The 27,912-nt window shown below is 41.1% G+C and overlaps 3 protein-coding genes across 5 annotated transcripts in view; 2 read left to right on the top strand and 1 right to left on the bottom strand.

The window, feature by feature from the left end:
• LOC118420630 (nmrA-like family domain-containing protein 1) overlaps positions 1-25,097 on the top strand; it is a 44,448-nt gene extending 19,351 nt beyond the window's left edge. Inside the window, exons 1-6 of one of the 3 annotated variants that reach the window (XM_035827493.1) lie at positions 20,540-20,724; positions 22,697-22,866; positions 23,110-23,178; positions 23,443-23,683; positions 24,162-24,355; positions 24,686-25,097. In XM_035827493.1, the coding sequence (XP_035683386.1) occupies positions 20,691-20,724; positions 22,697-22,866; positions 23,110-23,178; positions 23,443-23,683; positions 24,162-24,355; positions 24,686-24,874 (897 nt within the window). In that variant the 5' untranslated portion in view covers positions 20,540-20,690 and the 3' untranslated portion in view covers positions 24,875-25,097. Of the gene's footprint in view, positions 1-19,242; positions 19,463-20,539; positions 20,725-22,696; positions 22,867-23,109; positions 23,179-23,442; positions 23,684-24,161; positions 24,356-24,685 lie in introns of those variants that run through there. The other 2 variants (XM_035827491.1, XM_035827492.1) reach the window with 2 other exon arrangements.
• On the bottom strand, positions 102-12,087 carry LOC118421744 (TBC1 domain family member 2B-like). The gene is made up of 19 exons (XM_035829245.1): positions 11,999-12,087; positions 10,381-10,524; positions 9,554-9,626; positions 8,413-8,517; positions 7,819-7,946; positions 7,231-7,331; positions 6,484-6,693; positions 5,144-5,270; positions 4,432-4,533; positions 3,914-4,054; positions 2,854-3,012; positions 2,396-2,458; positions 2,195-2,327; positions 1,742-1,812; positions 1,368-1,488; positions 839-907; positions 432-536; positions 243-290; positions 102-110 (listed from the first exon to the last, which is right to left on the bottom strand). Exons 1-19 carry the CDS (start codon positions 12,085-12,087, stop codon positions 102-104), a joined length of 1,998 nt encoding a protein of 665 aa, XP_035685138.1.
• The window catches only part of LOC118420633 (nmrA-like family domain-containing protein 1), a 16,524-nt gene continuing 5,054 nt past the window's right edge, over positions 16,443-27,912 (top strand). The window contains exon 1 of the mRNA XM_035827496.1: positions 16,443-16,545. The gene's annotated coding sequence lies outside the window, so the exon portion shown is untranslated. The remainder of the gene's footprint in view (positions 16,546-27,912) is intronic.

Here is a 27,912-nt window from a genome sequence, read left to right as displayed (position 1 = left end):
AAAGGTTTATTCTTTCTGCCTGAGAAACTTGACAACCAGAAGAAAAGTGTTAAATCTTGCAGTTCTTATTATTGTGCAGGGTAAGACAAGTTTAGAAAAATTTACTTGCCCTATAGGGCAATTATACAAAAAATCAACATTGTACTTGCCAACTTGCCTCAAAGAAATTATGCTTTGACCTTTAAAGCATTTGTTGAAAAGTGAAGGCTTTAAAAGATTAAAGCTTTCAGAGGACAACTTACCACAGATTGCTCTGACAATGTCACCAGATCATCATAATACCCTGGGCCCTGAAACAGAGGATCAAATTTATAATCAGTCTAACAATTATGTAGGCTTCAAATATATGCAATCTACAGTGACAGGCAACGTCTTGTTCTTTGAGCCTTACAGTCATTAAATACTTTGACTTAAAAGTTTTAAAGGAGTACCTTTTGTTCCTCGATGTCCTGTGTTTGTATGTGGACAAACTTCTGCCACACCTCGCTGCGGTACTGGTCAGGGATACCGTCCCTCACCAACACCTTCAACTCTTTCTGTAAAACAAAGTGATAAAATCCTAGAACTTACAAAAACTGGAGACACAAAGTGTTTGAATATGAACATTCAACATTTTAAAACTATTCTACTTTTTTTTTTGCTTTGAAGTTCGTACTGGGCTTTCTTTATCTTTATTCATCCAAACTGAGATTTTTACAGATCAGAAAATGAAAACAAAAACAAGAAATTCAAAGTTTTAAAAGAATCACGCAGCTACTGGTAGAAGAGGGGGACACACTGTACTGATACTGGCGCATCTACTATAACTCATTTACAAAAGACCAAACTGCCTACTCACCGTTTTCTGCAGGTCCTGCCTATGTGCCTTGAGATAATCAGTCCACTGGGTCTGGTGCTTCTCATAACTCTGCAGAAAAACACAGAAACATCATATATTACACAGCACACTGTTTCCCTCTACGTGTAATTCTACCACCAGTATTCAACTGGATGAGTATTGCTGGGTTCTACCTAATTTTACAATGTACATCTTTTATTGCCCTACAGGTTAATGATACCTTAGTACTACATCACATTTCCCAACTGGGGCCCAGCCAGGCAGCTTTTGGGAATGAAAAGTATGATATAAAAGACACCAAACTGCACAAGACAAAGGAAAAGTCGTGGGCATTGTTTGTGTATATTTTTACGTATACATTTCTATTTTTCATTTCCACAAACAACCCCGCTGGCCCCAGTTTGCAAACGTGACAGGACAGGCAAAGTGAAATTCAATTTCATCAGGCAAGCAGTGTTCTACATGTCCTACTTCTCACATATTCAGATAACAGAAGAAAAGGCACTGCTTGTTGCTCATGGTGGTTTACCTTTATTTGTGACCTGTAATGTTGTGTGAGCTGCCTGCAGATGTAGTGGAGCTGGATAGCCTCATTGTGCAGGGTGTGGATGAAACCATAACTGTCGGTGTGGGTGGCAACTTTGCCTGACCTGAAAGGCAACAAGTACACATATGGACAATTAAAATTTTCATATTACAAAAGTAACAAACTTTTCATATTATAACACTCACTACAACAGTCCATACATATTATAACACTCACTACAACAGTCCATACATTTTTATCCAAAAATATTTTCTTTGACATGGGGAACTGTTTCAAAACCAAACTCTTTCAAAACATTGATTTCTAACTTATTTGACAAAAGGTTATACACAACAAAAGATGAATTTTTAACTTGCCTGTCAAATGTTGGTAGTGTTGGGTTGATGGTTCTCGCTTCTTCTAACATGGCTTCCAACCTTTCATAGTGCTAAAGGTGCAGAGAAAAACATCATAATACTACATTAACATGAATATATTGCATTATTACATAACATTACTAAGTACATTATTACATAACATTACTAAGTGCAATGAGTCTATTCTCAAGTCCTGCATCATTGTCATACATGTAATATACTGTATTCATAGACAAGATAGGACATGGCAAATCCATTCTGCATACTTAAAAGCAAGCAGAATAGAAATGCTTGGGCAAATAAAATAAGTATGCAACATTGAAAATCCAGATTCTGAACATATGCAAAGACTTTTACATCATAGCTGATATTCTATTTAGTTCACCAAAATGAAATCCGAATCCAATGTGATCTAAAAATACTAGAAGATAGAATGGAGTGATTCCTGATCACCTTGTCCCCTCCGTATGCCCTGATCTCCATACAGTCAAACGGGTCCTCAGGGGGCAGATGTATGCACCCCTGCAGCAGGTACACGTAGTCCCTCTTATACTCATCCAGCTGGGCTTCCAGACTCCGGATCTTCCTGTAATGGCAAAAATAATTTCATCAGGTTAGCAGAACATAGGATATTGGACTTTTCTTGTACATAACATGAACTGGTACACGTAGTCCCTCTTATACTCATCCAGCTGGGCTTCCAGACTACGGATCTTCCTGCAATTGACAAAAAAAATTCCATAAGGCTGGGAGAACATACATATGTATTAGAATACTAGAGTTTTCTCTTCTCTTCTTTTCTCTTCCTCAGAACTTCTGACTGGAATGCTGCTACATGATATAGCAGTGAGAAGCAGCACTCCAGTCAGAAGCTCTGAGGAAGAGTCAGCAGATGAGATTTTTATGAGAGTTTGTGAAAAAGAAATCTTCAATATCCTCCTCCTACAATGGTTGCTGAGCGCAACCAGAGAGTAGGAAAACTTTCAAAACATTCAACCTCTTTGTTCCCATTTTGATGTTACAGCCCTAGTATTAGTTGCTCCACCAGTTCGTTCTAGCAATGCTGAAGAAAATTGAAGTTTGATCAATCTTGTCAGGAACATTCTACTCACGCATGCTGCTGGCGAGACTTGAGCTGTTCCTGTTGCCGTAGGCGTGACAGTTTGTGGACCTCCCCGTTAAGGAAAGTGTTCTGGTCCTGCAGGATGCGGCACTTCTCCTGCATCAGGGCTGTGTACTTCTGCAGCTGGGCCGTCTCCTCACTGGACATACTGGAAAATAACCAAGACTTACTAAGTATATAATGTTAAAACCCTTGTGCTGCTAAGCCTGTACATACATGCACACGGGATGCACGTATATAATGCTTGTATGTTTACCGTATCTTTACGGGTTTGGGGCATTTCTCACTTAAATAACTGCAGCATACTGAAGCAAACCGCATTGATTGGGAAAGTAAATCTGCAGCAGCAGCACACAATAGGTCAAGTTTTACTGATTAATAAACCAACTTAATTTTGGCAGTTTGGCAAGTTAGTTTGGCAAAAAAATTCTCAGCAGGACCATGGTTAAAGTCAAGATAGAGTTTGGTCTTATCAATGACTCAAGTACATACATGAACGTTGATAATAAAAATTTCTTGGGCAAAATATTGCTGTGTGTTTTTTGTTGTCGTATCGGGGCTGCCTCCAGCTTTAAATTCTAACCCGTCCCACTCATTGTTTGTGGGCTCATCTTGTTGATTTCTTTGTTTAATACATTTTAAGCTTATGAGATATATTTTAATGAATCCAGTTTCCAAAAATCATTTCAAAAATCATATCCATTTACTTGAGTAACTGCATCAATTCTAAGTCTTCGAGTTCACATTTTTTGCAAGCAAGGGGTGAAATTTTTGTCTATCCCCACAAGCAAATTTCTATCCGCAGACAGAGGAAAGGATTCTAGAGACAGCCCTGTTTGGTTAAATATAGGGTATCGCAATTCATGTCTCATAATCACCTGTCATCTTCCATCAGTTTTTTCCTCTGAAGGAGTCTTTAAGCTCTCATTTTTTGCACGGAAGGGGTGAAATTTTACAAGCAAATTTCTATCCGCAGACAGAGGGAAGGATTCTAAAGATAGCCCTGTTTAGTTAAGTATAGTGTATCGTGATCCATGTCCCATAATCACCTGTCATCTTCCGTGAGTTTTTTCCTCTGTAGGAGCTCCAGCTGATCCTCCAGTTCCATGATGCGCTCGTCTCGACAGTTCAGGATCTCCTTGTAGCTGTTCTCACGGTTTAGGACACGCGCTAGCTCTTTTTTCGTCGACCTAAGAATTTATCAGTTTATGAAGACAAAACAAGAAAATTTAGTTGCTCATATAGGCTACTACATTAAATCAATAAAAGCATCAAATGAAGTGAGGTCTTGCTAGATTATTAAAGAACTTGCCACTACAATCTTGCTTTGCAAACTCATACACAAAGGGTAATTGCCAGGGAACACATAGACGCACAACATAAAAAGGGAAAAAAAAGTCTAGTCGTTTAGTCTATAGATCTATCTGCCATTTCTATGCATGCACTTGGGGGATGACTTCGTCTTTGGAGGCAGTGGCTAATGGATAATTAAGTCCTATTAGTTTTATTGATGAGTTAGATTTTGTGATTTTAGTTTTGATAAAACATGCCAGAAGTCCCTTCTTACATGAGCTCCTTCTGTAGCTGCTGTAGTCTCTGGTTGATGTCAACTGCCCCAATGTCCTTCTCGTCTGTAGAGCAATCCGAGTAGGACCTCAGATGGCTGGGTCTGAGAGCAAAGACATCACAAAACAAAAAAGGTTTCATTCCAAATATTTGAAAAACAACTTGAGTTTGTGGGGATTAAATTCTACAATATCTACATCTAAATAATGAAACCCCCAAAAATACCAACAGGGGCAAAGTAGGGGGGAGTTGAGGTCCCAGGCTAGGGTGGGCTGGCCTCAAGCCTAGCCCTAGCCAGAAGGACCTAATTATAACTCTGGGGGCTGTCATGACCTCACCAGGCAGCCAATAGGGAAAAAATGGAGTGTTTGCTGAGGTTGTAAGTTCACAGTTGAAATGGGGATACACATGCAGCAGTGGATCTATGTTTGCAATCATCACAATAAATGCAAACGTAACACCATAGCAAAAAAACAAAGACTATAGATTAAAATCAAGGGCACAATGTTATCACAACAAAGCGTGAATGGACTGTGTAATATACCAATATCAGACTTAAAAAGTCAACCACAGATTTTGAAGGGATTTATGCTGGACGTAAGTAAGACATTTGTGACCAACATAAGGATTTTAAATCAATAATTCCTGACCAAAAAGACTTGATTCAATGATAATAATGGGGAAAGAATAGAAAAATGTTTGAGAACACTTACTGATATTCGTCACTGCGAAGGAGGTCATTTATTTTCAGCTCTGCATCTGAGTTGAGCCTCCTCAGCACCCTTGTCTTGATGGGAGTGGACGGCTGAGAATCTGTTTGATCTAGTAACACATAAACATCTATAACACACATGGAGATGTCACAGAAAAAAGAAACACATTAAATCTCCAGAATGATACTAAAAACAAAATATGACACTGGTTTTAAGCAGAGTCCAATAACTCGTAAATAATTGGTAAACATTACTAGATTTGAGACAAAGGGAAAAAAAGGCTTACAAGGCAATTTGAGCAAAAGTGGCTTTAAAGTAACATTAACCTCACTAGCATCATCGTTTATAGTAAGGATCAATAAGTGGCCAGCTGTCCTCTAGCTTTTATTTTCTATTGATTTACAGAAACCACAACAAGTGGTCTAAAGAATTTAAAGTCAGAGGTCAGTTTAACAGGTCAGCATGCCTCCAGGACAAAAACCTCATTCTGCCTTTGGGAGCAGAAACATATGTTGCCATTATGAGGTAGGACATTAGATTTACTATCTTTCATTCAGTTTCCTAATGACATATATAAAAGTGATGACACCAATAAATTGCAATACATCAAATCTAAGTATGGATTACACTGTAATTTGTGGGATAGGATAATGACTGTTATTTCATACAAGGTTTGGTATGCAGATCACTGTGTTAATGCCAATATGATAAACATTTGATTCCTTTCAAATGTTGACTTTCCAGTTTCAACTATTTCAGCACCAAGGACAGGTAGTTACGTCTACCACACCAACTCTCACAACTTAAGTTATTCAAACTTCTGTCTGCAACAAGGGTATCTAAACAAAACCTTCTGTCAAGAAACCATAGTCTTTTCTAACATGTACAGAGGGCTAGGTTAACATGCTGTAAATGCCTTAAAGTTTGCAGGTATCTATTTTCGCAGTAGGGAGAAAATGTTTGCGGTGCTTTGCAATGAAGAAGTTACCACTAAAACAGTGAACATTAAACCACTGCAAAAATGTCAGCATTTACAGTACTTGCTGTCACCATGATTCGGTAGATACAAATAGGGTACTCAGGATATCTGGATAAGAAGGCTAAGGTGGTTTGGCACGTAATAAGTAGATTACCACATACATGTACTTTGGTCCATAAATTCTACAACTATAGGAGTTTAAAAACCCAGGGAAGACTTCCCAAGTATTGGTAAGACCAAATCTTAAAAGACACTTGTTTATGTCTAAAGGCAGCTGAAGATACAATATGGAGTAATCTTATGGAAAGGAGCAAGGGGCCAGTCCCTGGCATAGGCACTTAGGCAGATAGGCAAGACTTACAGGATCCGGTACTGTGTCTCTTGGTGCTCTCTTCACTCTCAGACTTGGTGTCATCACTGGACTCCTCCAGTAGGTACGAGGCAGGAGAGGACATACCTGATTCCGTAGGAGACCCAGCTACCATGGGGAATGTGAAATTCCTCTGGATTGCCAGGGGTGGCGTCACTGGAGTGTCCTGGGGCAGTCGGAAGTTTCTGAATGGTCCATTGTCTGAAGAGGGGAAGATGTCGGATAGAGCATGTGATATTGCTGTAAATTTACTAGAGATAGATGTTAAGTAACTAGTTAGTTTTGACTTATTCATTTCTTCATTTTGCAAAAAATATACATAGCATACTATGATAGTTTGATTTTTCAGTCAAAGTAATACAAATAAGTTGTCAACCTTTTGAAAAGCGTACTGAAATGTGGTAGTAGCAAATCATAACAAGACTGCAGAGCCAGTGAATAGTTGTAATGGTGATAATAAATAAATCTGTAAGAAAAGGCAAATTCTGGGTATAACCACAATCCAATATAGTAGAATTTTGATTTGGTACTGTTACAATTTCAGCCTAGTGGCAATTGGGATCCCTTGGAATGCTGCTCAGCCCCTAGCATAGAACAGACCCCAGTGGAAACTTTAATATCACAGCCTTATGTCCCACATGGGATGAATAGGATAAGTAAAGTAAGTAAATAAGATTTCAGTTAACAGCAAATAAAAGGTATAAGATGTCAAGAATTCCAAAGTAATCTTGGGCTCACCTGCGCATATTTGTAGGTCAGCAAACAGGTGAGAGAGGCTGGAGGGTTCTCCCAGCTTCTTCTGTAGGATACGCACCTTGTCTTCTCTCAGGCTCTGGGACCTGGAGCAAGAGAATTAGGGTTGCCAAAGTTAGTGTATAACAGACTGCAATGATTTGTAGATGATTCGTAGATACATTGTACATCCATTGGCCTGACTGCACAGGGCAAGTGAAAGTGCTGATAGGGCAAGCCCTTCTGTACTTTCTGAATTCTTCCATGGGTGAATATGGGAAGATTTTCAAACTTGGCAAACTAGCCTAGTTTTAAGTGTGTTTTTTTTCCTTAATATAAGGATCTCTCCAGGGAGACATTTCAGCACAGAAAAGAAATTTACACACCACATTCTAAAAAAATATAAAATTTGGATTTGAAGTAGACACTAATTAATACATAAATGAATAAAAAAAATAAAAAAACAAGAACTGACACAAACATAGAAAGATTCAAATTTAAGATAAACCATGGATCTGAAGATAAATCATCAACACTTCAATAACACATATTGGTGAAAAAAAAAACAATTTTTAGTGGTAAAGGTGCACACACCTGTGTGGAGGACGGGAGGGTTTCCAGTCACCTGTCTGTCGAGGAAGAAGGTCCAGACTCTGGCTAAGACTCTGGCTAAGACGTCTCTCCAGCGACACTGCAGCTAGACCGGTCTTAGAAGGACTTCCCTGTAGAAGGTATAGCATGTTCTAGAATTTTCACACCTGGTTACCATACACAATGATTCTTTTTAAGTGTCTTAGGCTGCAGCAATTTAATTTGTTGGTCATTGAATTTAAGAAAAGAATGCTTAACTGGAAACAAGAAAGCAGACTGTGAGGGAGAAGTCTGTACACTTTACTGGGAGTAAATACAAGCTAAGTTCAAGCTTTCTCCCTCCCTTACTCACAGTGCCCTCCCGCTAGATTTTCACCTTAAAATGTCCAAGAGGCAAGGAAATAAGTTGGCGTGGCCAATTACAAAAAAGAAGAAAAAGAAGAAAAAAGCAGTTAAGCGCTTTGATCAATTTTTCATGCTGAAGTGAAACCCAGCACCAAGAGACCACATCTAGTAATGAATAGACATTGAACATGGACATGGACAACAACGTTTATGTACAACTTTGACACTTTTATGACATATGAGCTCCCTTACAATGTGATTGACCATGGTGAGGGATCGCTGCCTGGATCGTTTCCTCTGTCTCTCCTCACGTGCTGTGTTCTTCTTCACCTTCCCAGTGTACGCATCTCGCTTGGACTGTGGACAACACAAAATTACAACAATGATGAATTTCTGTGAACATTTATGACACCTCAATAGGCCTTGCGGTTAGGGTTTTTGACCCTAAAATGGAGGTACCAAGTTTGATCCCGCTGTTAAATCCTTGCATTGGGAAAGGCACTTAACACAGATTTCCTCTCACTACTCAGGTGTTAATGAATAGCTATCTTCGGCCACCAACATGTAGCGTTAGCCACAGAAGAAGGAGATTAAAGAAACCTCCTTGCACAGATCAAGCACATTCAAGAGCTACGTACACATGTACACAAACAAAACAAATAATAACAAGGAAAACAGACACATTCTTCAGTAAAAGAGTTGCTAGTTGGTTGTCTTATGGAACATAAATCAAAAACACTACCGTTATGTCAAAAACAGGACGGCCAAGTATTATCTGTAAAAATAGTCCCTTTGGCCTAGAAAAATACAATGTACTTGAAGTATGTGTGACTGGCAGTGTGTCAGGGCATTTTGCCAGTTGTTAGTAAGTACAAAAACAGACAGGGCTACCTAAACTTTCACACCGTAAGGCCCCCCTTTCCACTACATGGCAAATGCACTGCAACCTTGCTGCAACCTTAATCAAATTTGTATAACAATTGATTTCATAACTGACATTCCACGCAAAATGTTGAAATATGACTAATAAGACAACAGAACACACACAGCCTAAAAAGTTTTATTTCATCCACGAAATGTCTTGAGCACTCTTTCAGATTAAGGTCACAGCGAGGTCACAGTCGTAGTGGAAAGGGGTCCATAAAGTCTTAGTACAACATCATTGAAAGTGTCATCTCATCTTCATCTTTATTACTGGCTGCGGGGTGATGTTTTGAAATGTATACAAGTGTAAGGGACTTGCATGTTAACTTTTCACGTGTATGTATATTTGGCTTCAGAGCAAAATGTATATTTAGTATCTCAGCAAAAAAATGTGCTAATGGTCTAAGAGTGCGAGAAATAAATAGAGCCTGAACATATTGACAGCATAGCTGCCGGTGGGGTGACTGACCTGGAGTCCATTGACCCATCGCATGGTGCTTTCATGGCTCTCTGCTGTAAATACATGCTCCTTTCCGCCAATGCTGCGAAGCACAAGATATAAATCATTACTGTAAATGAAGAAATGTTTGCGGTGGTTTTATGTCTGCGGTTTCCATGGTGACCACTTCACCGCGAAATTGAAAACCCCTGTGAACAATTTTCAATTATAGTATAGTATGAGACTGCAGTCTATGGTGCTACCACGAACTTAAAATCACCACGAACACTCCACTAGCTTTCCCATTCCCGCTACTGCGAAATTAAATCCCTGCAAACTTAAATGCATTTACAGTTATATCTTATCATCATTTTAATAATTTGAAAGAAGAAAATGTATAAATCAGGCACTAAGCTACCTTCTTGGTTCTCAGATTTAGAAATAAATCCCACATTTGAATATCAAATTTGAAAAAAAAAAACAGATATAGACAAAGTTGTACATGTTTTACACTCTCAGCCCTCTGTTTTCTTTTTTGGTTTCTTGATGAAATTCTACATAAAAAGAATTTTGAGAACCAAGAAAGTAGCCTAAAGCTACAATACAGTATAGTACAGTACAGTACAGTGATGTACTGTAAAATAAATTGATACCTAGCATAGTAAGAGGGTCTGCATGGGGGTCCAACAGTGCTTACACAAAAATTAAGGAAGGCAATTACAGTATGCAAAGTTTGGTTGCCTCGCTACGAATTACGTCAATATGATAGTTTTCCTTACGGATTAATTGAAACTAAAAAGACTTGCCTTTCAGAAAAGAGCATGCAGATTCCGTGAATAGCCTTAAATGACACTTACTTGAGCACAAACTGATTCTTGTTATCGAGCTTGAAGGAGATGGCAGCGTGGGTTATGTCAATAGACCCAGATGGAGGGTGGGTCAGGGCAACAGACTCTGTCTTGTAATACAGCAGCTGACACTTGCTTTCATCAAACACATACCTGCATGTATACAAGAAGGGATACATGAAACATTAGATGTGATTCTTCAAGTTTCATAGTGTAACAGTATGAGGTCAAACAATCGGGTCGGAAAAAATTAAATCTACTTTCCAAACCATTCATTTTAAAGTACACCACCATTTATCAAAACGCATTGTTACATACATGTAATATATATAAGAACCTCTAGATGGATTGTAATAATATTATTTTGTTATGTGGTTAGGTGTTGGGAAGACAAAGGTCAAGGTCAATCTTCGGCACCCTGGCGTGTGACCTTAGTACTGCAGCAGAACTGCTTCATTTTTTGTACCTTTTGTCCTGGACATGCTGTGTTTGTTGTCAATATTGTCAAATCTGGTACATACATTTATTTCAGCTGTTACCTTGGCCAATACCTTAATCTTAAATTCAAACTTGTAACGTTAACCTTGATGAATACAAGTTAGAGTTCTCACAGAGTTCAAGAGATCTCGGGGAGGTGACAACGTGTGCCGTGTCACGTTTACCATCAGTCTGCAACAGCACGCCACAGGCAAGATCAATAGCTCCAGATGACTCAAGGAGCCAGTGTTACAGGAAGCAATGTGCCAAGGAAAAGAGTGACCTTGGCTTTCAAGATGTCTTCTTCCTTCATTTCTAGAATACGCAACATTTCTTCTGCGGCTCTTGCTGTGTTCTGATTTATGCACACCTGAGCGTAGTCTTACGAAAAAAGTGTGACGGAAAATGAAAGAGCTATACAGTAACTGTAGTCTGGCTTACGTGAACAAAACCACGATGCATTTGTCTGGCTTAAAACGAAAGGAGTTAGATCAACAAATGCCTCAAATCGCCTATGCATAGTCTTATGAAAAAATTGTGACAGAAAATGAAAGAGCTATACAGTAACTGTAGTCTGGCTTACGTGAGCAAAACCATGATGCATTTGTCTGGCTTTTAAAAAAATAATAAGTTAGATCAATATCAATGCCTCAAATCTGGGTCATAATGACAAAAACATTTGGTTACACGGATGATAAATAACATTTGGGCATTGATTTTTTTTTGGCAACTTGTTTTCTACATGTAAAAATATTGTAAAAATCTGTGCATGCAGAAATGCTGTAAAAGTTGGCAGGTAGAGGCATTCCAACAGCCTTTTTGAGGCTGAAGGGGCAGCGGGTTGTTATCCACTGTGTCTGGGGCACGGTATTGGAGGCAGAGCATATCCATCTGCTTCCATCGCCTTTTACCTCTCCAACCAAAGTCAAATACCCATTTCTTACCTGGATGGAGTGAGGAAAGTCGTGTACAGTAAAGTGCCTTTTCCAAGGACCTAAAGTCTAGCCAGGAATGCCGTAAATCGAACCCATGACCTCTTGATCTTGTGTCACTTAAGCCTAGCCACTCCGCTATGTGAATCCACTGATAAAAGATTTACATCATATTCTAAAAATTGCAAACAATTATGAATCAACAGGTGAATTCTCACCAGTGTTTCCTCCTTCCGCGTAGCTTTCCCAGAGTTCCGCCAGCCCGATACTGGAGATAGCCACACAAGGACATCAAGTTCTCTGCCATGGTTACACGTTTAGTGTGATGCAACACGAATATTTGTGGTCTCAGGCTTCCATCTCAGCATGGTTCTGTCCTAGGTGATGTGGATTCAGGTTGAAGAAGATTCTCTTTGCAGAGCTACATGGTGTTCTGTCTGAGATCTGAAAATTAGCAAAAATTAAGGTTCAGCTTGCATTCGTATATACTGTGTTCTTATTAAAACTTTTACCATTTTTTGTGTAAATGTTTCAGTAGCCTTTTGGCCACAGGGACGTTTCAGCCCTTAAATAGTTCCATTGTGGCCTATCAGACCAAGTCAGTCCAACACTAAATGGTCAAATTGGCCCAACATCCTACACCCTAACCCTGGCTGAGTTGACCAGGGTGTTGGGCCGAGTTGACTGGACAGAGTTGGTAACTTTAACTCACAATCAATATACCAATGTTAGGGATGTCCCCATGGCTCAAGAGGTAGCTGTCTCACAGTTGTGCTCCTGGTTCCAATATGGTATTAGACCCCGGTTCAATCCAGGATAGGGCATCTCGTAGGGTGTCTGATATCAGAGGCGGTGGCGTGAACATGTTAAAGGAGAGGGGCCTGCAACCTCTCCTTGTAAAAACATACCCTGCTACCCTGCTCTGAAACAGTGAAGAAACTTGCTCACCTATGTGTCCCTTGTGACACTATACTAGTAAGGCTCTAAACAAACTCCACCAACTTATCTCATAGTCCATATACCGTTGTTGAAAGAGCGAACCCAATGTATGATAAAGGTTCAAGAGCTAAAAGAAACCAAGGGGCTGCCCATATTAAACAATGACCCTTTTCAACACCTGGTCAGGGTGTTCTTGGACATCGACAGCTGATACCAAACCACCCAATCAGGTGGGAACGCAAACAAAGGATTACTGGATAGGTGCTCAAGTGCAGTCTTTTTGGGTACTTTGTAACCCCACACCTTGAACACACTCTATTCATAGGGCTTCTGGGCCTAACAGTTACAGAAAATTGGTACTAGACATTTAACACTGAAATGTGTGTTGTTGCTTAAACTATCTTCAGCTATACACATGTTAAGTTCTGCAGACATATCCTCATGTTCAGGTTCAGGTCCAGATTTAGGTCCAGAGGTTCAGATTTGGGTCGTCTGGACTTATACAACTCACGGCATATGACTTCTGTACCAAAAATACTTTTTTTCGGCTACATGTAAATTTGCACGTTGCTATAAATTTTACGTGTAATTTGAAAAACATCTAATACATGTAAAATTATATACAGTCAGTAATACATAAAAAAGCTCAGTAATAAACAGAAAAACAGCAATGTTTGAATTCATCTTAAAATCGTATTTTTCCAACGCATATCTACAATGTACATATACCCTGGGTGTGACATGGAAATGAAATGTTCTGCTGGAAACAAACATTAAAAACCTCATACAGTGCCATAGACTGATAGAGCTTTTAACTATACCTGGCAGGTCCAGCAGTTACAACACTGAAGCCAGCCTGGTACGGTTCTTATTTCCTTTCAACACAGATGCACCGAGTTTTTGTTCCCTTTTCATCTTGCGTCAACTAATGGGGAACTAATAACGTGATGATGGTCGTATAGCCCGCCAAACTGGTCAACACAGAGGCATTAGAGCCTTTAGGAGAAACACGATGACGTCCACAGTGCCCCCCTCCGCAAACAAATGTGCCGGAAAACATCTAGACCTCGCTGGAATTGTAGGAATGTGAAGTGGTGAAACGCCACACTACAACCCTTGAGTTCGGAGCCATGGGGAATTAGATGTTCCACCTAGAATAGAGCTTATATATCTATGAGGCTGAGGTTGGGGTTTGGTGAGGTCTGGAAGGCGTACACCTCATCCTGATATTCAAAATCAACAGGTTAATAATTATACTGTCCAGGACTGACTCCAGGACTAAACTCCCTACGCATGGGGACCGAAATTTGCTTGCTTACACCCCATCCATCAAAAAAACGACATGAAATTGATTAAAATGTATTTTCTCAAGGACAGATCTAACAATGAAAAACCAACAACATGCTGTGTGCTCCAAAGAGGAAATGGCATGGAAAAATATCTAAAGCTTGCGACAGTCATGGTATCGTTTTAAGCTGGTCCCTCTACTGTATTTGCATACCTTGTATTACATGTACTAGAAATAACTTTTAGCTTACTTTGTAATATTTATGCCCTTATCTTGTATTCTACTGAAATATTATATGTAATCTACCACAATATAACACACACAAACAAACATAAGGTGCAGTAAACTGTTGTACTATGACCTCCATGTATTAGGTAACACATGAATCACGTGATGTTATTCATCATGTGTTATTATCAAGCCACCACCTTCCGCAAGGGCAGGTTTACAATGTAGGCCAGAAATGGTACCAGCTTGATCAACTGATCAACTGACAATTACCTGTATATCTAGTTTTTAAAAAACTTCTCTCAGATCTATATGACTTTACTGATAAAGAGAAGAAAAAAAATCACATATTAGTATGATTTTTAACTGTGTCTTACACAATATCATATAGGATTTTAGAACTGTGGCAGATATAATGCTTGGTCAGTTAACTCATTAATCTGCCTAAGTGATTTATACTTTTCAGCCATGAAATAAAAGTCAGGCAATTACTTCCAGGGCATGTCAATAAATCAGTACTGACGATCAAAGAGCTTGAAGGATATATTAACATAAACGTATCTCTGACCTTTAACTGTGATTAGTGATTTGTAATCTAGTTCATAGACTATAAACCACCTAGACGTAATTACCTTCGTCAGGAAGGTTTTGTTTTACAATTGCCATTTCTTGTGTATGTCTGTGTATCTGTGTGTGGAGAGCATAGCTCAAGAAGGCTTCAAGCTGTATACTACCGGTAGGGGTATGGGTGGAAAAAAATTCATACAGAGCCTCCTAGCATTAAGCTTTCTAGGGTACTGCAGTGGAACTTCTTGTTTTGATATCTCGTGATCTAGACGTGCTGCAGTCATCATTTTTGAATGATAGATACCGCTTAGGATAAAGGGCAAGTGCTGATTTGGGGTCCCCTAGCAGCTTTTTGGTAACTGCAACAAAGCAAATTCTATTATTAGAGGTTTGTCTGGTCCTTGCCTGTACCAGTCAGAGGGTGTGAGAGGAAGGAAGACCTCTAGTTTGCTCTGTACACTGTTTATATTTGCTACCAGCGGGGGTCATGTACAGTGTTGTGTTTGGTCATGGCTGTTAGCACTGCCCGGACATCATCAATCACTAGTCTAATCAAAGTCAGGATGGCCACTGGTACGGGAAGACACTCAGCATATATGTTATCTTAATCTCCAAGCACACCGTATGGTTGCATAAGATAGTTACTGTATCAAAAGCTGCCAGAGGAGTGAAGCCGACCTAGGAGTGTGTTTGGCTACCGGAGGCTGATGACTCCCTTTGGCCTCCTGTACTCCTTAGCCAGCTTTGATACTATCTCATGCCACTGGTAAATCTGCCTGTTATCTGACTATACCACAGAGTCAGTATATACAAATGTACATTTGCCATTGAAAAGGTTGAGCTAACTCTAGATCTGTGGCAGGGTGAAAAGTTACTACTGTAACAGTGTCTCTCCATACTTAATTGCTATATATAGCAGCTTGAAGCTATATATAAGCTTCAACATTCAAGACATTTATTGACTACTATCAATAATAACAAGTGACCGTAGGTAACATAGTCTGTGACGTCGGTCTGGTATATGTTGCTTGTTTTGTCTTCTTTGGTGTGTGACGTTGTGCTTATATCCTATAATGATTCTTTTTCATGGTGTTAACTGTATCGTTTTATTTAAAGTTGCTTAATATGTCTGTGTCAATGTGAATCTTAATGTTAAAGACCTAAACAGGTATGGATTGTGAGATAACATGCGGTCAAAGTCTAAAGTTATGGTGACGATAAGTAACCGGATGGTCTAATACACTGGCACGTTCACAGAAGACACACCTGCAATTGCTACAAACATGTTTCTGTTATGGACGTAATAAGTATCAAGGCTCGAAATTCATTTTTTGGGATAGGTACACTGGTGCACCCAGCTTAAAAAATTGGGTGCACAAAAAAGTTTTGGNTGATCTTAAATGATATGGTCTTCTCCTCCAAAAGTCACAAAAATATTGTACGTGTGAAAGTCATTTCTTTCGTAGAATACCATGCTTAACGTTATATTCCATTATAGATTATGCAAATGAGCTACACATTTCATAATGCATTCGGTGTATTCACCACATTTACATAATGCATTCGGTATGTTCACCGTAAACTATAACTTGCACATATATCGCCACAAATATATGATTCCCACCATTTATCACGAAGAAATTATTGCACGGTCACCTCTTTATTTCCCTACAGGGCGCACACGGAGTGTTCGTGGTGACCAACTATTGGGAATATTTGGACAAGGAGAGGGAAATCAAACAGGTATATGTGTATACTAGTATGTGTGTGCATATGTGTGTGCATGTGTGCGTGCGCGTGGGGGTTTAGCCCTGGTGATTATGTTTTTTTCTAAATCTTTAGTTGTATTCCGTAACAGTTCTTATTACCATTATAGTTTATTGTTCCACCATGTTCCACCACCATTACCATAGTTGTATTGCCCCTAAGGCCTGTCTCGGCCACAAAGCCCCACCAAGGCCACACAAAGCCACTAGCCGCAGCTAGATACTCAATTACACCTGAGTTAAGTGGAAAGTCGTGTAAAGTGCCTTACCCAAGGGCACAAGATCGGTGACACGGCAGCTGGATTCGAACCCGTAACCTCTCGGTCTCGAGCCGCACATGCTGCCACTGCGCCACGCGGTCATACTACATGTATACTTTCCCATTATTAGTCTGTGACCAGAGGGTAACCTCTGGCGACAGACTTTTTAGTCTGTGACCAGAGGGTAACCTCTGGCGACAGACTTTTAGTTTTGTCACATTTACGCGCGTTCGCATCTGTATCTATGTGTTCCCGCTGTCTGAATCATATGTCGTTTGGTAGGTCCTCTGTACTGAGGTTGACGATGATGCACGTGTTTTTTTTTTTTTGGCGGCAGGTGGTTTTATTATGGATGTTATAAAAAGAACACCCCTACAAAATGTTCGTCTTCCGGTGTATTGGTCCAGATCCCTTGTATATGGGTCGTGCGGCAATTGATATTGTCAAGCAGATACGTGATTTTATCTGATCGTCAAAGTTATTCGCGTTCGCACCTGTAACTGCATGTTCCCGTTGTCGCATACGTACGTTGTTTGGCAAGTCCAATGCACTGAGGTTGACGATGATACACGTTTTTTTTTTCGCGACTGCTGGTTTTATTATGGATGTATAAAAATATCACCCCTACAATTTGTTTGTCTTACGGTGTTTTGGTCCAGGGTCGCTTTGTGTGAACCTTGCCATAATTAAGTATTGCAAGCAGATGCGTGGTTTTATGTGATCGTCAAAGTTATTCGCGTTCGCATCTGTAACTGCATGTTCCCGTTGTCGCATACGTGTTTTGGTCCAGGGCCGCTTTGACAGTTGTTCACCTTTCTCGAAATATGTTGGATTATGATTTTACCATACACACAAGTTGACAGTTGTTCACCTTGCTCGAAATATGTCAACATCTGTGACCAGCTGTTCATGTTGTCAACAGCTGCGACCAGCTGGTCATGATATGTTTGACAACTTCGATCTACTTTGAATATGACAGTATCATCTATCTATGGTAATTTTATGTAGCTGCGGGCCAATGGCCATTTACGTTTTAAAGGAACATGTTTGGCACTTTTATTATGATAATGCTGTCTTCATATATACTTGTACCTTCAGCCTCTTGATATGGTTATAATAATTTCAGAAATCCAAGTTTGCTAAGACTAGCCTAAATAGACAAAGCTGGGTGATGAACGCACTACACGTTGAAGCGTGTAAGCCATATTATGAATTATAAAATTACATCAAGCTCCTGTTCCATGCTTCATACTTATTACGTCCATAACAGAAACATGTTAGTACTTGGTGTGTTTGTCAGTCTGCCTGTCAGTCTTGTAGCACTTGTAGGTGTGTCTTCTGTGAATGTGCCTGTGTATTAGACCATCCGGTTACTTATCGTCACCATAACTTTAGATTTTGACCACATGTTATCTCACAATCCATACCTGTTACGGTCACTTGTTACTTGTTGAAATTAGCCAATGGAAAAGAACTTGCTAGTAAAAGCAACTATTGTCATTTTTGCATTGATGTCAAACATAGGGCAAGGCCATAGCCGACGCCGCCAAAGCTGCCGGGGTTCTCCATGTGGTGTTTAGCGGCGGAGAGAATGTTCAGAAAATCGCGGGGTTTCCCTGTCCTCACTTTGACGCCAAGGGGCAGATAGAGGAGTACATGACGTCCATAGAACTACCGGTGACTTTCGCTAGGTTCTCCTTCTACTATGAGAACTATATCTCTGCTCTAAAGCCACAGATACTTGAAGATGGGACCTACATTTTGGGTAAGGACTCTAAAGTAGACTCTGGTGCTTGGTATTGCTATTCACTATCAAGTTATCAACGTAACATTCAATAACTCCGGCGGAGGATAGCACTGAATCAAGAATTTAATATCTATGAAACGGATCAATTTGCAAATGGACAGAAATTATAATTGTTTGTATTGTCGCTCAGATGTTCACGCAAGCAAAACTGCTTTATAGTCATTAATCTATCTTCGCATATCCGTGGTTGCCCAGGAGTTCCGATGGAGGGAGCTGAAATGGACGCGGTCAGTGCAGCAGACACTGTGGGTCCTGCTGTCCGGGCGATCTTCCAGAACAGGGCGGAGTGGCTGGGTCGGGCTGTGGGCTTCAGCGGAGACAGACTCACCATCCAGCAACATGCGGAGATTCTCTCCAAGCACCTGGCACCGAAGGTGTTCAAGGCTACCGACGTAAGTCTGTTGTAGTACTACATTATTCATCTGTCACAGGTACCCTTCAGTCAATCGATAGAAGTGGTTGTTACTTTCGAAGAAACAAGGTACTACTGGCTTCGTCCTTGAGGTGTCGCCAAAAAGGAGATGAAGACTGAGCCAATTTTTCTTTAAATATAGCATTCTATGATATCGTATGTTAGTAGTGACTAAACCCCCATTCTGTCTCCTAGATGACAGCTGAGGCATTTGCCCAGCTGGGTTTCCCTGGTGCTGACGACCTCGGAAACATGTTCAAGTTCTACCGACTTCACAACCCTGACCGTAGTGTGGAGCTGACCCGCCAGCTACACCCCGCCGCCAAGAGCTTCGACACGTGGGTGGCAGAGAACAAGGAGGCGCTGCTAAACGCACTGGACTAGCAATCTATATAGTGTCTCAGTTCAGAACTGACTACCTAGCTGTTATAGGGAGAATAATTTGCCAGGGGAGTTTTGCTACCAGAGGGTTTGGCCGGCCGGAAGAGGAAGCTAATAGCGTGGGCTGTCTCCCCTGGCAATTTTTTTTTGCCGAATTTAACGATTCCCGTACCCACGTAGAAAGGCGTGCATGGATTGATTGCATCATTACCTCCGCAGAACAGATTATTTTTTTCGGTCTGTTTGTTTGATCGTTTGTATGATATTGATTGTGTTTTCAAGTTTGGTTTTTCGTTGTCCGGGTCCAAGTTTGTTCCCGCGGGCTGAGTTATAAGCAGAGACTGGCAGGAAGTGATGGTTGAGATGGCTTGCGTATATCTTCGGCAGGCTGACAGAAAGTGCAGGTTGGCACATGGCCAAATGTCAGGAACCTGAGGATTGTATGTGCCCGAGAATGGAGCTTGTGATGTGTGACACGGATATGGTTGTCAGGAAAATTTACAGAAACTCTTTTCTTTTCAATTTCTTTTATAAGAGAATAGGTGATTTATATGTATGTGTTAAAGTGTTCTAGTTTTGACTTATACACTGTATTGATAACAGAATTGTGCATCAAGTAACTGCTCCTTGTCGCATAAGAAACCAAAAATGAATATACAACAACCTAACAATACAGAATAAAGTGGGCTGAGATAATAAAAACATCGATAACTTGTGTCTTTAGACTGATAATCAAAGTGATTAAGGTGATGAAGTGGTTACGGCCAGATGAAGTTGTCTTATAATTAAGAAAGACCGCAAGAAACTCAATTTTGTGTTTATAGATGACAATGTTCGAGGCATTTCAACTATCATTTCATGAGAAGTTTTCGATACAAACTTGTCAAAATGGTTTTTCATCAGGAAATAACGCCACAAAAGTCAATCATGACTTGCATGCGACGCTGATACTGCAGTAGCCCGCTCATTTGCTTATACACCATGACACAGTCCGCACAGGTTTGTGCATGACTTGCACATTTTTACTACCGACCCAGTGATACTGCATGACTTGCATGTTTGTTTGCATTGCTGACTGCCCTACCCATTCGTGCAATGGAATAACCCACCAGGGTACGTTTGTATAGAATAGGTCACGTCATTCAAACGACATTTAACTTGTCAGGAGCGACCGAGAGGGCAGGAAGAGCAACACAGGACCACCCAGCTTTCGTGTAACCTCATTCAACGAGGAACAACAACACTGACAGACTTCCAGCAATATGGCGAAACTTATCACTGTTTTTGGAGCAACAGGTGAGTCCGACATGTCTCTAACAATACGTATAAACAGTATTCATGTCATATGTACCTACATGTATGATGGCTGTGACCTGTTGCATGCCTATCAACGTTTCTCTACTCACCAGTCTGTTACTCTGTAGCGTTTTACGTCTTGGCATTCAGAAGCTGTTCATTTTTAGGCATCGCCTCGCTAGCCATTGAGACAGACAACGAGTCACATGTCAGACAAATCATACAGCAACAGCATGAGGCTGAACTCAATGAGAACCGTACTGGTGACAGGTGTGAGCAACTCAGAGGTTTTGATTTCGGTGTAAAGTTTTATATTCCTTGCTCTAAAAGTCCGTTTGCAGTATGAAATAGCTTGTGTTCGCCGTGCTATTGTTGAATCGGATAGTATCTTAGCTAACGTTTTATCTGTTTAAGATATGAATTTCTGACAATGTTGCACCGCCTATCCATGGATAATTGGCAATCTCACAACCATGCAGGCAGTCCCACAAAGTAATAGCCTTTTAGCCTGTGCTAATCCATTAATTCATTACCACTGCCAGATGTACACACACAGGGGGGACCAGATCTGTCTAACTCGACCTTCACTCACACATAGCGTATACAGCAGAGGACTGGTATTTACATAAAACAGATGTCTGTTTACAGCTGATCGCACTCTCACATAATTATGTCCAAAGTTGCTTCCCTAACATGTAGCTTTGGCCGTCAGGTATGTTATCAGGTTTTACGAATGAGCGTTATAAAGTTATCAAGCTGATATTTGCGTGAGTGCGGCCACGTGACCGGTAGTACGAAATTGCATTACCTTATGTGTAAACAAAACTCGGTAATATTATTATAGTAATTCACCTATTGACACAGTGAAGAAGAACGGAGCTTATACAAACTGCACATAGGGCACACTAAATCACACATGGAGACCGTACAACTTAAAGGAGTTATGTAGATAGCCAATATAGCAGTACAGTCAAACCTGTCTATAGTGGCCACTCAAGGGACTGGACAAATGTGGCCACTATAGACAGGTGGCAACTTGTAGATAAAATACCCAAGGGACCGACAAAAAGTGGCCACTATGGACAGGTGGCCCCTCTGTAGAGGTGGCCCCTAATACAGGTTTGACTGTATATCGCATTTAAGGCGTTGCCCTAACATTCCTCCGTTGTATTTGTATATTGTACTTGTAGCCTTGAAACAGTCCAGTTGGCGCTTGTCCTTTGAAATCCATCCATTACTTATCAGAACAATATTTGACACAGGTACAGAGTCCAGACAAAACACACTTCACTTCTGGGTCGACCAGTATCATGTCAGTCATTGCGTTTCTTTGCACTGAGAATGGACGTATGGGAATGTTTAGCGGTACCTGTTGTATTAGCAGCCTTGTGTTGGTTACTTGCAGGTGTTTGTTTGAGTTCGACATTTAAATTTGATAGGTATTCTCACTACTAGTATCACGGTATAAACTATCCGGGAGCAATATCCTCATAGTCTGCTGTCACGCCAGGTATTGGCAAGTATTTACCAAAGGTCACGAATAGGACTAAAAGAAAATATTTTTGTGAGTTTTTTTAGGTCACTGTGATTGTTTATCAATTATTCGTCCGTGCCTGGCAAGTTGCATGTGGATGACCACTGACAAAGAAACTGCCCTATCAACATTTACTATTGCGGCAAGTGCATTATTCAAATAGCCAAAGGCGTGCTTCTAACAGGCGTTTTTTTGACGATCCAACATCATAGATATCGCTAGTGCCCACTATCGGCATATTCATAAGAACTAAAATCACTGGTTGAAATAATCAAAACCTTTTATGATGTAAAGTAAATAACAAATACTAACAGCATTACTCTCGACTTGCCATTTTGGTTTGTCATGTATGTCGTGCTTTGCTGGGAGCTCTCTCCTGCATATTCATCATATTAATGTCTTTAAAGAACAGTTATAACAGCATATTTATCTTATCAGGAGCACAGGGAGGGGGCGTCGCCAACACCCTTCTGGAAGACCAGGATTTTAAAGTCCGAGCTGTGACGAGAAACGCCTCTAGCGACAAAGCTAAAGCACTGCAGGCGAAAGGTGCCGAGGTCGTTACGGCAAGTCTGGACGATCCAAGCACGTTGGGACCTGCCCTGCAGGTAAGGAACCGTCTCAATTTGTTACTAGAAAAATTGATTTCGTTACGTCATGCAGCTCATTGTATACTCTCTCTTGGAGCGACTATGGTTTCTTGGTGATTGGCCTAATTTCTTGTATCCGGTATATCCTCCAGTGACGATCAAGACAAAGCTGAAGAAAGGTTTTATCCCGTGAGTCGTAACGTCAGATAGTAAAATACAGCAAAAAGGGTAATGGTTGTCATTTGTTTGTTTTCCCTACAGGGCGCACACGGAGTCTATGTGGTGACCAACTATTGGGAACATATGGACTTGGAGAGGGAAATCAGACAAGTAAGAACTGCCTTAAACCACCCTTCTTTCTTATGTAGCTCCAAATACGAGTTACCACACTGAAGCCAAACATTATCTTTTCTGAAAAAAAAAAAAAACCGTAGCTCAGCATAAAAAGAAATCTGGCTGTGGCCCCTCAACACAGATGGATGCTCGCTCGTAATTGTTCACGGTTAACGTTGTTTCTGGTCTTTCTTTCTCCGATTTGCTAGCGCTAGCAGAGTCGCGAGTAACTACATTTCCACATCTTTACTCCAAACGTAGGGCAAGTCCATAGCCGACGCCGCCAAAGCTGCCGGGGTTCTCCATGTGGTGTTTAGCGGCCTGGAGAATGTTCAGAAGATCGCGGGGTTTCCCTGTCCTCACTTTGACGCCAAGGGGCTGATAGAGGAGTACATGACGTCCATAGAACTGCCGGTGACTTTCGTCAGGTTCTCCTTCTACTATGAGAACTACATCTCTTTACTAAAGCCACAGAAACAGGAAGACGGGACATACGTTTTGGGTACGTAGTCTCTACTAGACTGCACAGGTCGCCGCAAAAATGGTAAAACTTCATTGGCCAAATAGGGAGATAACTTGCCACAGGAGTTACCTTATCAGAGGAGTGCAGCTTCCGCCCTTCGGAGCGTGCGGAGGGGGAAATGGACTGACGTTCCTGGTCAACTATTCCCCCTGTTGCCAAATAAAATTCCCCTGTAGAACGGCCTATTGGAGGCTATTGGGTAATCAGACTTTTGTACATGTTATAATTACTTCTATTGATGTGTAACAGGGTTTGCAACAGAGCGGTTGATTTTGACCTCTTTTTGCTACACAGGACTGTCTAATGATTAGCTAAATGTCAAGCAAAAATCTCTGTGTGATGATGAGGGGGGCTGGTAAAGATTGGCCGTCATTGTTGTAAAGGTAATGTCACTCTAAAGTTGCTATATCGTTTATATGGGATACCCATACATATGTCTTCATCTTTGATTTTCTAGGAGTCCCGATGGAGGGCGCTGCCATGGACATCGTTAGCGCAGGAGATATGGGACCTGCAGTTCGGGCGATCTTCAAGAGCTGGGCCCAATGGATCCGCAAGGCAGTGGGCTTCAGCGGTGACAAACTCACCATCCAGCAGACTGCAGACATTCTCTCCAAGCACCTGGCACCGAAGGTGTTCAAGGCCAGCGACGTAAGTCTGTTGTAGTACTAGATCATTCAACTGTCGTAGGCACCAGTCAGTTACCTGATGGAAGTGATTGTTACTGTCTTACAAAACAAGGCGTTGCCAAAAATGAGACAGGACTTAGCTCATTTTGCTGTCCATGTAGCATTCTATATCGTATGTCAGTATTGACTAGATGGAAGTGGATGTTACTGTCAAATAGAACTATGTACTACCGGCTCCGTTCCTGAGGTGTCGCCAAAAATGAGATTGGAACTGAGCCTTTTTTGCTTTCCATGAAGCATTCTATATCGTACGTCGGTAGTGACTATATTCCCCCTCTCATGTGTATCCTAGATGACAGCTGACGCGTTTGCCCAGCTTGGTTTCCCCGGTGCTGACGACCTCGGAAACATGTTCAAGTTCTACCGACTTCACAACCCTGACCGTAGTGTGGAACTGACCCGCCAGCTACACCCCGCCGCCAAGAGCTTCGACAAGTGGGTAGCAGAGAACAAGGAGGCGCTGCTAAACGCCCTGGACTAGCTTGCAGTCTCTACCAGACGGACTACTTAGGCTGTTATAGAGAGATAATTTACCAGGGGATCTGGAGTAGGAAGGCCTGGAAGGCCGTGTCTGTTGAGACAAATTTCAAATAAATCATTTTACAACGGAATATGACTTGGTGAATGCTCTTTTTCACTAGCTTAGCCAATGCATATCCAATAAGCCTTACATACCTTTGAAAATACAGAAATAATGTACATGAATTGCATTGTTTTTGGTCTGATTGTTCGTTTGTTTTGGTGTGTTTTCACTTTTGTTCCGCTGGCCCTGGTTCCCGGGACGAGTAAGCGGAGACTGAGCAAGCTGGTCTGCGTCCAACTTTCTCACATGGACTGGCAGGAAGGTGAACGTTGGTACATGGTCATTGCTAAAAGAATACGTCTCGGTTAATACTGCAGGACTCTGATGATTGTCCCACACCGTAAATGGAACAGCCCACTCGGGTCTATACACGTTCGTTTGATGGGATAAGCCCTTTTGGAAGCCTTACACGCAGTTCAAGTATATTATTGTAGATTTGCATATCTATTTGCATTGCTGACTCAGTCCCATCCCACCCATTCTGCAATGGAACAACCAATAGGGTCACGCCATTCAAATTGCGTAGCGCGCATCGAGAAGTTACAGGGCACAAAGAGCGAAACACGACCCGCGGCTGGCGTGCAGCGTTCAGCAACGGACTCACATCAATATGGCGAAACTTATCACCGTTTTCGGAGCAACAGGTGAGTTTGACATGTCGCCGAGAAGCATATGTGTGCCAGCTGTGACACTGAGAGCCAAAAGCACCCGCCCCCATAACCTGCTAGGCCCTGTTGTCGTTCAAGTTTCGTCATTCACCAGCCTTTAAGCGTTTCAGATGGCGTTTGGACAATTGCTTCCAAGTTTATACATTTCACGTTTGAGACAACAAATCCATTCAAGCCATTTCGGTATGCCATACAAATTCTACTGCAATGCCCAGTATGGTGGGCTATGAGAAAAGTACTAGTGACAGGTTCAGGCACCCTTACTAGAAACTATGGTTTTGTCTAGTTCGTCATTTGCTGTAAAAGTCCTGTTTCAACAGACTTTTACAACAAGTCCTGTTTCCTTTACATTGACCATAGTAATGTATTATTTAACAGAGGTACATAGTGCTATCTGCTTGTTATGCATGTTTGCGCTGTGCCTGGCACTCAAGTGTTCGTCAAGACGAGTAGAACTGTAGCCTGGATACCATACCCCAACCCCAAAAATATCTTGCGTGTTGGGGTCTGGCAGGATGGCTGTAGAAAGGTTCTCGAAGGCCCTTGATCAGAGGGAGGAGAACCTAGGATTTATGACCACTCACACCACAGGTAGCCAGCTACACCACACCACAGTTGATCAGCAGGCATTGTCTGTCTTCATGGTGTTGGTTGGCAGGTATTCACCAAAGGTCAAGGCTAAAGCTGAAAGAAAACATTTCGTCGTGACCTGTCGGTTTGTGTGGTGTCCGGTTTGTTTATCTTTGGCGTTGTGGTCTACTAGGTAGCTTCATTACGGGGATTTGGATTACCACTATCAAAATAATGTTCCTATTGCTATAAGTGTATTTTGCTATATACTAGAGATCCTCCTAACATGTGTTCAATTATATATATGGCAACCTTGAAAAGGAGTCTTTTTGAAAGGTATATAAAATACTAGTTCTGCTATACCATCCACTGTATTGGAGAACCTTAATAAATAAATAGAATAGACTAGAAAGGCCGGTATTTGCTTAAGAGCAAATTCAGTTATTTTCACTTCGCTCTCCCCCGGGCCCCTTTATGCAAACATGGACTGTTCAAAAATTGAATTTGCATTTCGCAGCCTTTCGGCTGAATTGCACACTCCTTTCACATGAGAATCGAAGACGGACTATAGTAAAAAACGGACTATTGGAAGTACAATCAATAATACAACTGGTAAAACACTTAACATGAAATTTACAGCCTTAAGATTATTTAAAGTATAAAAAGTATTAAAATACTATTGACATGATTTACAGCAATAAGATAATCACAGCGTTCTAAATGCTTCCTAATCTTGAACACTCCTCACTGGCGGTCGAAACCTGTAACTCTCAACACAGGTCAAAGCAAGCAAGACATAAATTTAGATATAGTTTTGCTCTCGACTCACATGGGCGCCACCATGTCTTTTGTCACCTTTTGTATATTACCTCATATATACATCAAGTTGATATCTTGAAAATAGTACTTGACAACATATCCACCTGTATCAGGAATGCAGGGAGGGGGCGTCGCCAAAGCCCTTCTTGAAGACCAGGATTTTCAAGTCCGAGCTGTGACTAGAAACGCCTCTAGCGACAAAGCTAAGGCACTGCAGGCTAGAGGTGCCGAGGTCGTTGTGGCAAGTCTGGACGAACCAAGCACGCTGGGACCTGCCCTGCAGGTAAGGATCGTCTCATTTTGTTTGAACCTCATAATTTGTAGGTTTTTACAAAGCAATGTATACATATTACCTCATTGATTTGATTCTGGTAAACATTTTCTCTCTTGAAGCGATTATGTTCAAGCATATGGTAATCTCATTTGTCCAGCTTTGTTCCCATGACTATCACATAAAACAAGCTGAAGAGTTCGGATTCCTCATAGCCCCATAAAGTATTTAGAGTCTTTGTTTTATCTTGTCTTGTAGATGATGCAGATAAGGCTGTAATTAATTAGCATGATCTATCTTAAAATGCTGGTCTGCTCTTCCTACATTACACATATTGTACGTTTGAAATTCCTTTCCTTTTGCAAATATGCTACACATTTACATAATGCATATGCAAACTGATGTACACCTTGAACTATAACTTACAAATACCACATGTATATGATTCCCACAATTTAGCACAAAGGAATCATCGCACAGTCACCCTAGCCTCAATAGCAGGCTCTCTGGGGCCTTTTTTGGGCTCATGATACACTTTTGCTGGCCATTTCTTTTTGTACTAGGTCGCTGATTGCTGGCCTTTTCTGACTGCCGGCCCCCAAGCCGGC

This window comes from Branchiostoma floridae, chromosome 8, assembly GCF_000003815.2.
Source record: "Branchiostoma floridae strain S238N-H82 chromosome 8, Bfl_VNyyK, whole genome shotgun sequence".
NCBI classification, from domain to species: domain Eukaryota; kingdom Metazoa; phylum Chordata; class Leptocardii; order Amphioxiformes; family Branchiostomatidae; genus Branchiostoma; species Branchiostoma floridae.
Note: the sequence above shows the minus strand (reverse complement) of the source record. Positions and strands in the feature narration are given on the sequence as shown.

Excerpts from the sequence above, each read along its gene's own strand:
- LOC118421744 (XM_035829245.1), bottom strand. The coding sequence starts at position 12,087 with ATGGCAGAGAACTTGATGTCCTTGTGTGGCTATCTCCAGTATCGGGCT. Across the intron at positions 10,525-11,998 it reads CGCGGAAGGAGGAAACACTG|GTATGTGTTTGATGAAAGCA; the intron begins GTGAGAATTCAC and ends GTATACATGCAG. Across the intron at positions 1,489-1,741 it reads ACACTACCAACATTTGACAG|GTCAGGCAAAGTTGCCACCC; the intron begins GCAAGTTAAAAA and ends GTTGCCTTTCAG.